Source organism: Equus caballus, chromosome 25, assembly GCF_041296265.1.
Source record: "Equus caballus isolate H_3958 breed thoroughbred chromosome 25, TB-T2T, whole genome shotgun sequence".
In the NCBI taxonomy this organism is placed as follows: Eukaryota; Metazoa; Chordata; class Mammalia; order Perissodactyla; family Equidae; genus Equus; species Equus caballus.
In genome coordinates this window covers 47498743-47515429 of record NC_091708.1, presented here as the reverse complement: position 1 = coordinate 47515429, position 16687 = coordinate 47498743, and the positions used below count along the sequence as shown (strand labels likewise).

Here is a 16687-nt window from a genome sequence, read left to right as displayed (position 1 = left end):
CCCCCGACTAGGTCATCCCCAAGACATGTCTAGTACTTGCTTATACACTGTCTTGTTGTTCTACGGAATCGCTTAGAAAACCCAAGCAGAAACTCTGCTGCTTTGGGTCTCTGCATCTCTCTGCAGCCTCCTTCCTCTGTCATTCCAAGAAAAATGGAGTTTCCCAATCGTCAAAGCAGACAGGTCACCCCATAGCTTCAACATGTGCCCCAGACAGCTCCTGTTAGGCAAGGCATGGCCTTCCAAGAGGCAGTCCTGGTGAGTGGTAGGTGCCATCTCATGCCCAGAACTCAGAGACTTCTTTTTCTGCTGCCCGCGTGGAAAATGAGCAAACTGCACAGTAACATGGCCAGCTCTTCCTGCACAACCCCAACCAGTCTCTCTCTCACTCAGGCCCTCCCAGCCTCACTCCCCATCACCACCCAGGCTACCATGGGGGCGAGGAAGGAGAAAACAAGGAAACATCATTAGTCAGCAAGAAAGTTCCAGTACTCTTTATACACAACTGAGCAAGAGTAAAGATACTGGTTTATCATCAGCATAACTGAAAAGTTATGAGCTTCTTCGTGCCAAAAGAGAACAGGCCTTACCTGGTTTTCAATACCCAAAGCTTTGGGAGGACCTCCCACCCCTACTCCCAAAAAAACGCACAAGTCCAGCGGCAAGACATCCAAACAGGTTATTTTGCAGGGAGTGGGGATGGGGGTGGGTGAGGTGGATGAGGACGTGACCCCACCAGCACAATAGATACCCCCTAACTCTGAGGCCCTGATCCCAGCCTAGGTGCACCCAGGGAAAGAATGGGGTTAAACAAGGGAAGAAAAACATTCAAAACCATGTTCCCTGCATGGACCTCTATCAATTTCCCCTCCGGCTTAGTGCAGTTGTTGGCTGCAGCCACTGCAGAGAAATTACAGTAGCTTTACTCTGGCTGCACAGGGCTGTCCTTGGGCATGCTCAGTGGCCTTTTCCGGCAGCGCAACCATTTCGTGAAATGGAGGCAGCTCCAGGCAAAGAGCATTCTGGAGCTGCAGGCCCACAGAGCACCTGAAACCCTCAGATTAACAAACATTTTTAAATAACCTGAGTTTTCTCAGAAGGAAACCGTTTGTACATGTATTGTCTTCACCTTAAAAATGGTGAAGGGTCCTTCTACAGAAACCATCAATACAGCTCATCCCACACACACATATACAAATCACTCCTCTGAGGGTGTCTAGGTATCAGCTTTGCTTACAAGATATTAACAAATAAAAACCTAGGCAAGGAACCTAAGGTCAAGTCTAAAGGAACAAGAGTCACTTCACCAGCCCTCTCAGAAGGAACTCACCTTGGAGAGGTGCCTCCAGAGCCAAGAGCCCACATGCCGGAATCACAGAGGAGCAAACCTGCAGCACACCACACACAGCAGACCCTCCCCGCTGTGCTGTCCTCCACTGCGGGCGTGCCCCAGGGTGGGTCTCAGGCCCGGAGCCCAGCACGAGGAAAAAGCCGCCCGCCCCGATCATGTACACAGAGCAGATTCTAGGGCAGCTGGCCTCCTCCCAAACATCTCCACCCACCCCTCACTCCCAAAACTTCCCCTTTAGGGAAGAGACCCTTTTACAGCTGTGCCAGCCCTCCAATCAAGTCCAAGTTGTAGTTAACACAAAACAAGAAATATTTGAAGTTCTTTTTTTAAAAGGAAGTAACATCTTAAAAATACAGTATTCAGATTTCATGTAAACTGCAGAATAAAACCAATTATTATTTCCTATTTTTAAGGTTATACGAAAGTAAACAATACTAACTTTTCTTTATAAATGCTCTCTGTAAACCACCCCCCTGCCCTGCTGTCTCTCTGGTTGGGTGCTGGTGTTGACTTGGGCCAGTGGGCTGTGGCTGAACCCTAGAACCATCACAGGGAGGAGGTAAAGTCAAAGACCATCGACAAGTCAGAAAAATGAATGACAAGTTGTTCCTCTTTAAATACCCGAATTCCACTCAGCCAAGAGCAAACAACGAATACACAAACTCAGACGTGACTAGAAGCTCCCATGTCAAAACACAGTGTCAACAGATCCACAGCCATTTACAAACCCACCTGCAGCTCACACAGAGCACGTAAGACAGTCCTGCCCCTGCCCAGCTCCCTCTCCCCAACCATACAAAGGAAAGAAAAGGCAGACTAAAGAGAAATGAATGCATATGCTAATAAAAATAAATATAACCACTCAGTATTAAGAAAATGCACTTAAAGCAACAAAGATACCATTTTCCACCTATCAGATTGGCAAAAAATTTTAAAGCCTGTTGACATGAGAATATGGATAAAGAGACAATTCTCACATATGCTGCTGGTGTAACAAAACTAATGAAACCTCTTTGGGGGCAACTTGGCAATATCTATAAAAATTTAAAAGATACATACCCCTTGGCAGAGCAATTCTAACTTTTACTTTATTCTAAGATATCCTTACAAAAGTCCTCCAAATCAAACCTAACAAAGACATTCACTCAGCCTTCTTTCTCGATTAGACAATCCAAGTATCCACCAAATAGTTACAGAAATTATTATATCCCTACAAAGAAATACTAAAAAGCTCTTGAGAAGTGTAAGAAACAGCTGCTGTGCTACTGTAGGAAAGCCATGGAGACAAGCCAAAGGTAAGGTACAGAATGGGGGGTCCGTAAGATCCCTATAAGAACACAGAAGTGCTAGCATGTGCATAAAAATCTTTTTGGAAGGAATTGTAATAAATTATTAATAGCATGACCTTTCTAAGTAAGATTAAGAGCAGAAAGGGAGGTAGAAAGTTACTCTGCAACATGCACCTTGTCTTACTATTTAACTTTGTTTCTTTCTCTTTCTTCCTTCTTTTCGATCTCAGGTATACTAAGAATTGTGACCAATCCCACTCTGTACTTGATGCACTCTCCCCACTGGACCATGCTTCTCTTCACTTAGTCAATTACTTTTTATTTTCACTTGAGGAAGAGTGGGCCTGAGCTAACATCTATGCCAATCTTCCTCTATTTTGTAGGTGGGATGCTGTCACAGCATGGCTTGATGAGTGGTATGTAGGTCCACACCCGGGATCCGAACCTGCAAACCCCAGACCACCAAAGCAGAGTATGTGAACTTAACCACTACACCACCTGGCCAGCCCCCTCAATTACTTTTAATCATGTAATAAGGACCCATTAACCCACCAGCCACAACAAAACTAGGATCTTGACAATAAGCTATACCTAACCAGCCACACGATCTCTCTGCCTCTTCACAACCAAAGTAACTCTCAAAACAGAACCTGTGGGCTGCAGGTTCATGAAAAAAGTCCCTAAATTAATGGGCTAACAACAGATCCATCTACAGAAGGTACAAATAAACAACAAAACAAATCCAAAGGAAAAGGAAGGAAACAATTAAATGAGTGGAAATTTCTATTATAAATATAGATGAAAACTTCTAAACAAAGTATCAGCAACTTGAATTCAACAGTATAGAAAAACTACGAGGTACTATTGGGTGTTCCCAGGTATGCAGCTACGATTTAACTTAAGAAAATTTCATAAATGTAATTCACCACATTGATAGATTTTTTTAAAGACGTAGAAAAAGTTTTTGGTACTCAATATCCAAGCATGATTTTAAAAGTCAGAAAACTAGGGAATAGAAGAGGATTTTTGTTACTCTGATAGAGAGTATTAAAAAACTAATAAACATAATCCTAAATGCAGAAATATTGGAAGCATTACCTTCAAAATCAAGAATGATCGTGAAAAGCAAATACAAACTAGACAGAGAATGATAAGCACATATGTGGTAAATTGTTAATACTTGGGGCATCTAGGTAAAGGGCAGACGGAAATTCTGTGTATTACTTTTGCAAGATTTTCTAAGTTTTAAATTATCTCAAACTGGAAAGTTAATAAAATAACAAAAATAAATAAAACCAAGAACAAAGATGTCCACCAGTATCACTTCCATTCAACAATGTACTAGAAGTCCTAACCAGCACAATTAGACAACAAATTTGTGGCCTGAGGATCAAAAAGGAAGAGATAAAACTGTTATTTGCACATTACATGACCTACAAACTACTAGGAATAAGAGGAGAGCTTAGCAAGGTGACTGTACCTAAGGTGCAATCTTCAGCTAGATGCCTTGCTGTATACCAGCAGTGAACAACCAGACATGGTAATGAAAGAGAAGACAACGTTTACAACGGCATTAGAGAGAATCATCAGTATTCTAGGAATAATCCCACAAAAGATGGCAAGACCTTTACAGGAAAAATACAATTCCATTGAGTTTTTTTTAAAAAAAACTAGATGAACAGAGAGAGAGAGACTATATTTGTGAATAGGAAGGCATAATACTGGGAAGACGTCAATTCTCATCATCTACAGATTCAATGCAATTCCAATTAACATCCCAACAGCATTTTTCATGAAATTTGATGATTCTGAAGTTTATATTGAAGAATAAATGGTCAAAATTATCCAGAATGCTTCTGAAGTAGAGGAGGTTAGAGGAGAGGCTTGTCCTACCAGTTTCCAGGATTCATGATGAAACTATGTACTTAAGAAGCGTAGTAGAGACAAGCGGAGGAAAGGCATAAATCAAGAAAGAGATTCCACGTACGCGTGAACTCTGGGATGTGGGTGCCAGATTTGTAGAGAAAGAAAGGCTTATTCAATGCCTAAATCTAGGAAAAAATGAATAAACATACGAAAAAAAGATGACATTGAATCTCTACTGACACCATTTATTTAAAAAAAAAATTTAAATACAAGAAAAAAGCCAACTCCAGAAGAAGTAAGGAATTAAACATCAAAAACAAAACTTAAGCTACGACTTCAAAACCTAAGTAAATATATTTTAGACTGCGAGATACAGGTAGGTTTCTTAAAATGCAAAAACAATTAAGCGGAAATATAGGATATATAGGAAATACAGGAAAATATATTTACAATACACCCACTAACAAAGAATTAGTATTAAGAATATACAAAGAACTGCAAAATAATAAGAAAAGCACAAAGCACCAAAAAATGGACAAATGGCATCTACAGACATTTCACAAAAAGGAAATACATTCAGCCAATAAAGACATGAGATATGTTCAGGATTATTAGAGATAAAGGAAATACCAATTAAGATGATAATGAGATGCCATTTTACACACATTCAAATGACCAAAAACAGCATTGACACTGGAAGGAGGACGTGGACACACGGTCTCCACACACTGCTGGTGAGAGTATCCATCAACACACCATCTGGAAAAGGCTTTGCAATCTCCCTGAAGCTGAACATTTACACACCGAGTGACTCAGCAATGCCAGACCTAGGTTTACACTCAAGAAAGAGAAGAGGACAGAAACGTTCCCAGCAGCATACACAATTTTTTAAAGGGGGGAATCCTGGAAACAACTGCAATGTCCCTCAATAGGACAGTGGATGAAACATTGGGGTGTTTTCACACAGTGAAAGATTAGAAAGGAGACAAAATAAATCAATTACAGCAACTTGTAATATGAATGAATCTTAGCATATCACATTAAGTAAAAAAGGAAATTCCAGAATATATTACTTATAGCATAATACTCTCTTTATCAAGTTAAAAACTATTAAAATAAAAATATGTACTTTTTAGAAATGCATGTACAATGAAACTGTGTAAAAAGAAGAGTATGAGGAACATAAGATTCAGGACGACTGAATCTTCCAAACAGATGCATATGTGCACGTCAGTGTACATTTTTTAAACGTGTCAACAGATGTTACCTGGGTGATGAAATTATGAGCCATTTTCTTTGTACTAATATTTATAAAAACTGCCACTTAAATATCTATATTTTTTGAATCACTTTGAGATTCCTTTTATGCAATCTTATTTCTAAAAACCCACATGTCACTTTCTGAACATTCATTCAAATATTTATAATTAAAACGTTTGTTTTATGTGAAAAAAATCATATACTTTGTTTCAATTCAATGACAAACTTGTTAGGCCTCAATTTTCAAGAAAGTACTGGGACATTAAAATTTGTAAATGCTAAAAAGCACCATTAAGAAGGGTTTGTATTTAGAGCTTGGTAAAACCCTATGTTAGAAAAGTAAAACAATTTTTAGAAAACAATGAGAAGAATGAAAAAAAGCCAGTTAAAAATATACATACTGGGGGGCTGGCCCCGTGGCCGAGTGGTTAAGTTCGCGCGCTCCGCAGCAGGTGGCCCAGTGTTTCGTTGGTTCGAATCCTGGGCGTGGACATGGCACTGCTCATCAAACCACGCTGAGGCTGCGTCCCACATGCCACAACTAGAAGGACCCACAACGAAGAATATACAACTATGTACCGGGGGGCTTTGGGGAGAAAAAGGAAAAAAATAAAATCTATAAAAAATATATATATATATACGTACTGGATACTAACATTTATATGTAAAATTTGTAATATCATAATACACATCTACATATGCATATGCATATAGAGATGCAGAAAAGTCTAGATGGAGTCAGTCCTATTCGAGAGTGAATCCCTACTAGAGGACAGGCATTGAGGCTGCAGCAGGCAGACAAGACACAGAAAGAGCCTGCCTTCAAAGTGCATACATTCTAAAGGGAAGAGGACAGGACGTTGAAACCCCCCAAAAACATGAAAAAACAAAAGATAAGTTTAGATAAATAAGGCAAGGTGAAGGGACAGAGAAGCAGGGGGCAGCCACCTTAGATGCGATGCTCAGGGAAAGCATCTCTGAACTAGAAGGCTGTGAGCATAAGGACAGGAAGAGCTCAGGTCAGGGAGAGGGGGCTGTGCATCCAGGGAGAGGCCATTCCAGTGGCCTTGAAGAACAGTGGTCTGCACTTTCTGATAGGCCCAGTGATGTGAATGGAGGGAGGGGAGCAACCTGAGAGTGTTTTTTGTTTGTTCTAGTGTTTAAGGATCCCTCTGGATTCCTGGTAGAGAATGAATCTTATTGGCAAGAGTGAGTAACCAGAATCCTGCAACGGTCCCAAGCCTGAGGGTGTACCCTGCATCAAGCCGAATGAAGGGGTCAGATTCCTGCTACATTCTCTCTAGACAGGTGGTTCTCAATCAGGAGCAATTTGCCCCCTCAAGATATTTTTCAATGTCATGACGAGGTTGTGGGGGAGAGTGACTGGCATCTAGTGGGAAGAAACCAGGGATGCTGCTAAACATTCTACACTGCACAGGTAGCCCTACAACAAAGAATGGCCAGGGCCACACTGTTGATACCATAATGCACAGCTGAGAAACTTGCTCTAGACGCCGTCCTTGGTGACTCATGCCATCTCCTGGTTTAATTTACTCTATAGAATATGGAGACTTCCACATTTGTATTTCCAGCTCAGATCTCCTTCCACCTAAACATCTCCACTTCGATGACTATTAGATACCTTAACCTTAACACATCCTACACCATGTCACAAACCACACCTGATCCATTAGCGAACCTTTTGGCTCTAACTTCTAAATATTTCTATAATCTGATCACTTCTCAAGACATTGTCCTCAACTTCTCTCACTTCCCATGTGCACATGCAATTTATTTTTAAATCTTGCATGTTCCATCTTTAAAACAGATTCCGAGTCTGACGTTTTTTCTCACTGCCTTACCAAGCCACATCTCTGTCACCTGAACTATGCAGCAGCCTTTCATTGCATCTGCTTGCACCCTTGTTCCCTTCAGCCAATGGCCCCTATTCAAATATAAGTCAGGACTTTCCATCTCACCCAGAGAGGCCGACCTCTGACCTCTGAACCCTCACACCACTGCAGCAACGCAGGCCTCCCTGCTGGCTCTCCAAGACTGCAACGCCACCCACCTTCCCACACCCGTTCCTGTTTGCTCTTCCTTGTCTGCATCGTCTGCTGGGATACAAGCTCCTGTCCATTTGGCTCACTATGTCCCAGGAACAGCATGAGGAAGGCACCCTGTAAGCACCTGCTGACTGAGACTCTGGAGGCAGAGGACGTGCAGACCACGTGGGAACAGTGACCAGAGGCTCAGCAGGGCCCCTTCCTACTCCCCCTGCCTAACAGTGTGATTCCAGCCCATCCTCTGGGCCCAGCCTGGGGCTACGGCAGTCACAAAAAGTGAAGTCCAGTCTGAGTACGCCCCTACAGATAAGCACAGGGAGGACATATTAAAGGGAAATTTCAAAACAAGTATAACCACCTTAACTCAAAAATTTTCATTTCCTTCCAGTTTCTCTTCATACGTATAAATTTTACATGATTGTGAGCTGTATCAATAACTTTTCCTTTAAACATTCCATTGTGTCTCTACAGCCTTCCCAATTACATTAACAGCAATATAATATTCCATCAAGTTGCTATACCATAAAGCATTTAAGCATTTTCCTATCACTGATCATCTGTGATTTTTCAATTCATCATGACTTTACAAAACACTATTAACATCTTCATAAGTGATAATTACTATGAACTCATCCATTCATTATTCAACAATATTGAATATTCAACACCACCTAATACATGCAAAGCAGTGTCCTCTCTTTAGGTAAAGCCCCATAAATAAGATTCCCGGGTCCGTGGCTAACAATAGTTTTTGCTCTTTTTGACCAGCCTCCCGTGCCAAGGTGGCCAGCCCAGTGCTCAAAAAATTAACGCTAGTTCCTTCAGGCTGCATTCCCTCACACCAAGGGTCCCTGACACCTTCTTCTGTGCCCTCCCCCCTACCAGCTTGTATGAACCATCATCGTCACCATCCAATTCAGATGCATCCCGCCACCCAGCCAAGACTCTGACCACCCTGTGGGCTCAGCCCCATGTGCACATTCCCTACACTTTCCAACTACAAAAACAGCTCCTGGTGAGTGTCCATCCAACAACTGTATTTAAAAGAATACCTAGCACAATCTCTATCAGAATCTCAGATGACTTCTTTGTAGAAATTCCCAGGCTCACTCTAAAATTCAGATGGAAACTTAAGAGACTCAGAATAACCAAAATAACCTTGAAAAAGAACAAAGTTGAAGAACTCACACTTCCCCATTTCAAAACTTACTACAAAGCTACAGTAATCAAGATAACGTGGTACTGGCATAAAGACAGTTATCTGATCAATGGAACATAACAGAGTCCAGGAAAATAAACTCATATATCTATGGTCAACTGATTTTCAACAAAGACACCAAAACCATTCAATAGTGAAACAAGAGTCTTTTCAACAAATGGTGCTAGGACAACTGGACAGCAACATGCAAAAGGATCGAGTTGGACCCCTATCTGACACCACATACAAAAATTACTTAAAATGGATCAAAGATCTAAATATAAGAGATAAAAAAATACTCTCAGAAGAAGACATAGGCATAAATCTTCATGACCTAGGATTTGGCAATTGCTTCTTATATGACACCAAAACCATAAGCAATAAAATAAAAATAAACTGGACTGTACAAAAATTAAAAATGTTTGTGCTTTAAAGAATACTATCAAGAAAGTGAAAACACAATCCACAAAAAGGGAAAAAATATTTACAAGTCATATATCTGATAAGGAACCTGCATCTATAATATATAAGAAACACACACAATTCAATAAAACATTTTAAAATGGGAAAAGGATCGGAATAGAAATTTCTCCAACATGAAAATGACCTACAAGCACAAGAAAAAATGTTCAACATCATTAGCCATTAAGGAAATGCAAATCAAAACCACAATGAGATAGCACTTCACACTCACTGGGATGACTATAATCAAAAGATGTGCCATGACAAGTGCTGGTGATGGTACAGCGAAATTGGAGCCCCCGTCCATTGTTGATGGGAATGTAAAACAGTGCAGTCACTGTGGAAGACATTTTGGCAGTTCTTCAAACGGCTCGCTCTTCTTGAGACAACTGCGGATTCACATAAAGTAAGATATAACACAGAGAGGCCCTGGGACACTTTGCCCAGTGTCTTAGTTTCCCAGGGTTGCCGTAACAAAACACCACAAACTGGATGGCTTACAACAAAATAAGCTTGTCTTATCTTTTCACAGTTCTGGAGGCGGGAAGTCCAAAATCAAGGTGCTGGCAGGGCCATGCTCCCTGTGAAGGCTCTAGGAAAGAATCACTCCTTGCCTCCTCTGGCTTCTGGTGGCTGTGGCAATCCTTGACACTCCTTGGCTTACAGATGCAGTGCTCCAATCTCTGCCTCTGTTGTCACATGTCCTTCTTTCCTGTGTCTCTGTCCTCTCCTCTTCTTATATGGACACCAGTGACTGGATTGAGGACCCAACCTAAATCCAAGATGATTTCATCTCCAGATCCCCAATAAATTACACCAGCAGAGATCCCATGTCCAAATAAGGTCACATTCCAGGGTTCCAGATGAATACGAATTTGGGAGGATGATATTCAATCTATCAATATCCAGTTTTTCCCAATGGTAACATTTTGCAAAACTATAGTATAATATCATAACCAGGATACTGAACTGACATGGATGCTGTTGATCCAAAAAGCCTCAAAGTGAGCTCATTCAGGAACAGCCAAAAGAATCCCAATTCAGGATGTACCTGCTACTTACACCACAGGCAAATCCGGAGAACACAGGAGAGAGCTGCCTTTATAGAGAAAAGGAGAAGAGTGAGGGGCTGCTCTAAAGGAAAGTCCATTAGGGGAGAGGAACACATCAGGGCAGGAAGTCTCTTCATTGGCTGGGCTGCAGCATTTCTGATTGGCTGGGCTGCGGAGTTGCTGATTGGCTGTGCTGCAGCATTTCTGATTGGCTGGGCTGCAGAGTTGCTGATTGGCGGTGCTGCAGCATTTCTGATTGGCTGTGCTGCAGCATTTCTGATTGGCTGGGCTGTTGCCCCGTAGGAGAGAAGTCTTCCCTCAGTAGTAAAGTAGTACTTCCTGGCCAAGATGCAAGTGGTGAGATAAATGAGATGTTGTGAGGCCACAGCCAACGGGATTTTCTGATGGACTGACTGAATGTGAGATGTGAGAAAAAGAATAGAATATGAATAATTCCTTGCCAGCATTTTTACAAGGATAAAGGTAAATTTTGATATTACTTTGGGAGAACTAACATCTTTATGATGTCCAAGAACAAGCAGTGTCTTTCCACGGTTCAGGTCTTTTGTTTCAGGAGTGTTTTACACTATTCATCATATAGGTTTTGCACATTATTAAACTCATTTCAGAGTATTCTTTATCTTTTGTGTTGTTGTTGTAAACGCAGTTACTGTTTTGTAGATACAAAGCCGATTGATTTTTATAAGACAATTTTACATCCAGTTCCTTAACTGAGTGATTTCATTGTCTGCATTTTAACACTGACTCTCAGGTTCTCCAGGTATCTTATCTCACTTGCAAATAGTTTTACTACCTATTTTCTAATTCTTTTGTCTTTAATAGTTCTCTTGTCTGTTAAATTGCTTAACTCCACCAATAAAATGTTAGAGATTAGTGGAGATGAAAAGCAGTCTAACTTTGTTACAGACATTGGTGGAAATGCCTCCAGGGTTTCCCCATCGAGAGAGAGAGAGACAGGTAGAGAAAGAAAGGCAGGGAGGAAGAAGAGAGGAGTAAGATAGATGGGTAGGATGGATATGTAAGACAGACTGCAAGCTTGGAAGAAGATCTGGCCCCAGCTGAATCTTGAGACAACTGCAGCCACAGTGACATCCTGACTGGAGCCTTCTTTAAGAGACTCTGACCGAGAGGGCCCAGCCTGGGGTTCTGACCACAGAAACCATGAGGTAATAAATGTCTGTTGTTTGTTAAGTTGTTAAATTTCAGGGAATTTATTACACAGCAACAGATAACTAACAGATAAAATATACAAAAGTATATTTTAGCAAGCTATGTGTTCCTAGGAAAGTCTCCATTTCATCTAGGTTTTCACATTTATTTGCCAAGAACTGTACAAAATAGTCTCTTAAATTTTGTTATTCCACAAAGCAAGAAGGTACTCAGTGACTAATGGGGACAGGTCAAACAGACAGAATTTTGCTTGAAGGACTCCAATTAGCCAAATTTGGGATAACTAGAGCATCAAAAAGAAAAATGGTGAAACCAGGTCGTAACACATTTAATAAATAATAATTCATTCTATAGTAATACCAAAAAAGTGAAGGGGAAAAAGGGCAAAAGAAAGTTCTTTAAAGAAGAGTGTCAGGGGCCGGCCCAATGGTGCAGTGGTTAAGTTCGCACGTTCCGCTTCTCAGTGGTCCAGGGTTCACTGGTTCGGATCCCGGGTGTGGACATGGCACTGCTTGGCACGCCACGCTGTGGTAGGCGTCCCACATATAAAGGAGAGGAAGATGGGCACGGGTGTTAGCTCAGGGCCAGGCTTCCTCAGCAAAAAAGAGAAGGACTGGCAGTAGTTAGCTCAGGGCTAATCTTCCTCAAAAAAAAAAAAAAAGAAGAAGAAGAGAGTCAGCTAATAAATGAGAAGGAATGATAGAATTAGTTTATTGATTATAAAGTGGGAAAGGCACCTGCACAATGGAAAGATCTAGCAGACACCATCTTAACCAGCTGACCCAACTGTGGCTCAAAAATATTGGGACAAACTGACAAGTGACTCCTGATGTAATGAAAAAGCCCACAAGACGACCTGCATAGTATCCTTGTCAAAATTGCTTAAGCTGACTCTAATCATGAAGAAACAAAGCAGAGAGATCCAGATTGCAGGTCACTTTACAGAGCAAATGGCCTAGACTCTTCAAAAATGTCTGTGTCGTGAAAGATTTAATGGGCAGAGGGGCTGGGGCCCTGTTCTAGACTACAGAGGATGAAAGGAACAGGTCAATCAAATGCTACATGTTACTTGTGACTTATTTTTAAGTCAATAAAGGAGACAGGGAAATCTGAACTTGAACAATATACTCTATTGTATAGATTGTTAACAGTACTGTATCAATATTAAATTTCCTAGATTTAGTTACTGTGCTGGTTATGTGAGAATTTCCTTGTTCTTAGGAGACAGACACTGAAAAACTTAAGAGTGAACGGTCATGACATCTCCAACTTACTCTCTAATGGTTCATTAATATCCTAACAACACATCACAGAGAGAGAGAAGCATGAATAAAGTAACTGATGAATCTAGGTGAAGGGTACATGAATGCTCACTGAATATTCTTTGACATTTTGCAAAGGTTTGAAATTTTTCAAAATAAGTTGGTAAAAAATCTTTAGAGTTACTACTATGACGTACAATTTAATTTTCAGCTTTTCATCATCCAAGTTTACATTCAGAACTTTAAGTTACTTTCTTGTTAAAAAAGCTAAAGTAAATAATGAAATACTTCACTGTGAAAAAAGATTACCTTCGTTTTTAATCAACAGATTCAGCAGGTCAGGTGATAAAGGCTGAAAAGCTAACAACAAACAAACCAGATTAAGTCCTCTTATAGAAACTACTACAACAGAACTGTCAGCACGGAAATTTCTCAATTAGTCCCATTTCTGCAAACAGCCTTCAGGACACAGTCTCTAACCAACAAGCAAAACAAGTCAAGGAATCTAATAAAAGACTCATAGGGCCAAAATGGTCACTGCAAAGTCCAAGAACAAAATCCCACGGGACAGCCCTCAGGTCTTCACAAGCACCAGATGGTCTCGTCAACCCACAACTTTACCAGGCATGGAGACTTGGTTTCCCAGCACACAGCAAATACAAAGGGGGAGAGCTGCTAAGAAAAGAAAGCAGGAGAGGAGGGTGCGTCCACATACACTCCTGGAGGCATGGGCAAAGAGCCCTCCAGGCAGAGGCAGAGTGCAGGCCGGTTCATCTGAAAACAGCCAGGAGGCCACCGAGCCTGGAGGGCAGCAAGACCAGGGAAGTAGCAGGAAAAGACGGTAGTGAGCCCAGGGCCAGATGCCACCCAAGGCCTGTTGGCCATGGTGAAGAGCTGGGAAGCTACAGGGAGTCTGCACACAGCACGGAAACACTTCACAGACGCCCAGGCTCCTGGCAGAGCACAGGGGCCATGGTGAAGCAGGGAGAAGAGGCAGGCTTCGTCCCCAGCGACAACCCTGGTGGAGGACGTACTCTAAAGGTAGAGCCAAGAACATCTCCTGAGGAACACATTCTACAGACGGTGCTGCCACTGCAGGACGAGTGGCCACAGGAAGCAGGCTCAGAGGTCAAGTGAGAGCACAGGTTTCACACTGGCTTGAAGGTGGCCAACAGCCCTCCAAGCAGTCAATCCATCCCTAAACCTGGAGGCCAGGCAAAGGTGAGGCTGAGGTCAACACAGCACTGGCTAAGGTCACACAGAATAAGGACTCACAGAACAGGGGGAGCAAGACAGGGCCCTGGGGCGCTTCAGTATCTACAAGTCAGGCTCAAGAGGAGGGTTCTGCAAACAACAGAGAAGAAAGGCCCAATGAGGTAGGAAATCACTCCTTTTTTCCTGAATTACTATGTCAAATGCTGTCGAAAGGTCTAGTAAGGAGGCTAAAAACTACCCAGTGGATTTGGCAACACCAAAGACAAGGGGAAAGGGCAGGCTTCGCAAGTCCTGGACACAGCAAAGGTAGAAGGAGGTCTCAGTAACTGGGATTCAATTTACAGAAAAGTAAGGAAGCATGCGAACAAAAACACCCCACGTTTTCAAAGCCAGGCTGAGAGAATGTTCAAGTAGAAAAGCAGCTAAGACATCTGACGCTCCAGCCATCTCTATGCTCAAGAGGTCAGTGGCAAAGCTGGACCAAGACTCAGACCTCCAGCTAAGCCAGAGCTCCTTCCCACACACCTTGCAGGACTGCCGACACAAAGACAAGAGAACTGCAACATGAGCCCACAACTGCTCTGGTTTCTGGCGGCTCTGACCCACACATGTACATCTACACTCAAGATCCAAGTCTGGGCAGCCCTACGAGCCTGCTTTCCAGCGGCTGACTAGTCTTTCTACGCCCTCACTTCTCTCATCCACAAAGTGGGAGCATTCCTCCAGCCTTTCATTCAGTCCTCTTCCTCCTTAGCCTCTTTTAAGGATAATTAATCTCTCATCTTCTCTGCTAAATTACAGGATTCTCATCCTAGATGGCCCAAAGTTAACACAAAATAGACATGCTCTTCAGGCAAGGGCAGCACTGTCCAACAGAATACACAGTATGAGCCACAAGTGTAATTTTAAATTTTCCAGCAGCCACATTATAAAAGGAGAAATAGGAGTAATTAATTTTAATAAATTTTATTTAACCCGATACATGTCCAAAATATTATCATTTCAACATGTAAGCAATATAAAATAATTAGTACCAAAAAAAAAATACCAAATATCTCAGTAAGTTTCTGAAATTTTCAGACTTCAAGCACATCTCAGTTTGGTGTGGCCATATTTGAAGTGTTCAAAAACCACAGGGGCTGTGGCCAGCCTGCTGGAGACGGCAGCCACCTCTCCACTCCAGTCTGCACATGTGCAGAAGCCAACCTTTCTCCAAGATTCCATTTGGAATCCTGAGCAAAGACCCCTGGGGTCTCAGTCTGCAGCAGGAATGAACACTCAGGAAGCCTTCCTTTAACCACCCCAAGTGGTTAAGCATCTCCTCTTTGCTGCTTCTGTAACACTTTGTTTACTTCTCTTAATAACACTTATTAAACTGTGTAACTGCATGTCCTCAAAACTAGAACACAAGGACCTCCATAAAGACAGGCACCACATGTTTCTCATCCGGCTCCCAGTTTGGAACCTGACACACAGAAGTCATTATAAGTTTGTTACAAAAATGAACAAACGAATGAATAAATAGTTCCTGTCTACACTCGGAAGCCAGTTAATTACAAAAGGATTCACCCTAGGCAACAACCAAAAGAGAAAATCCATAAGCCAATTCTGGTTCCATCCCCTTGTACATTAAGTTATACGGCATCTGTAGATCACTTAACGTGCCAGGTAATAGTCAAGGTGTTGGGATACTAATAACAGCGAAAGCTCCACCTTCAAAGACTTTACAGTCTAGTCATTGAGACAATAATAAAAATATCTATATATAAAGAAATGAGTAATTAAAACCCAAGTATTCTGACATCTCCATCAGAGGTCAGCAAACCATGGCCCACCACCTGTTTCTGTACAGCCAGAAAGCCAAGGATGATTCCATGTTTTTAAATACATGTAAAATTCATCTGAATTTCGAGTCCAGTAGCCATACCTCCAGCAGCACACAGCCAGGTTCACCTGTCCACGCATGATCTGTGATCTGCTTTCGTGCTACAAACAAAGCCAGGCAAACACACCTGCACCGAGTGCCGCCTTATCACCACACTGCACTGGACCTTCTGTCGCTGTAACCAGTGCACAGCCGTGACTTAAAAACAAGAGAAGAGAACAGTGGACTCTGAATACTTAATGAGGTGCCTTTAATCCACGGATTACTGCATTAATGACTAAGACAGCAAAGCACTGTGTTTATCATGCAAAGCACTTTAGCTAGGGTAAAAGATGACAATATACATCAATATTACGACAAAGCACTCATCACAAAGTTCACAACTCACAGAAAAGCAAAAATCAGAAAATTCCGAGAAGCTCAACAAACTCCAAGTAACATAAACTCAAAAAGATCTTTACCTAGACACATAATCTAACTGATGAAAGCTAAAGGCAGAGGATGCTGTGGGTTTTTTTGAGGAAGGTTAGCCCTGAGGTAACTACTGCCAGTCCTCCTCTTTTTGCTGAGGAAGCCTGGCCCTGAGCTAA

General features: G+C 41.9%; 1 protein-coding gene across 23 annotated transcripts in view; it reads right to left on the bottom strand.

The window, feature by feature from the left end:
* Positions 1–16687, bottom strand: part of EHMT1 (euchromatic histone lysine methyltransferase 1) — a 198176-nt gene that overhangs the window by 145575 nt on the left and 35914 nt on the right. Inside the window, exon 1 of one of the 23 annotated variants that reach the window (XM_070250532.1) lies at positions 9725–10957. The exons of 20 other annotated variants lie outside the window; for them this stretch is intronic. In XM_070250532.1, the coding sequence (XP_070106633.1) occupies positions 9725–9799 (75 nt within the window). In that variant the 5' untranslated portion in view covers positions 9800–10957. Of the gene's footprint in view, positions 1–6167; positions 6355–9724; positions 10958–16687 lie in introns of those variants that run through there. 2 more of the 23 variants (XM_070250546.1, XM_070250539.1) reach the window with 2 other exon arrangements.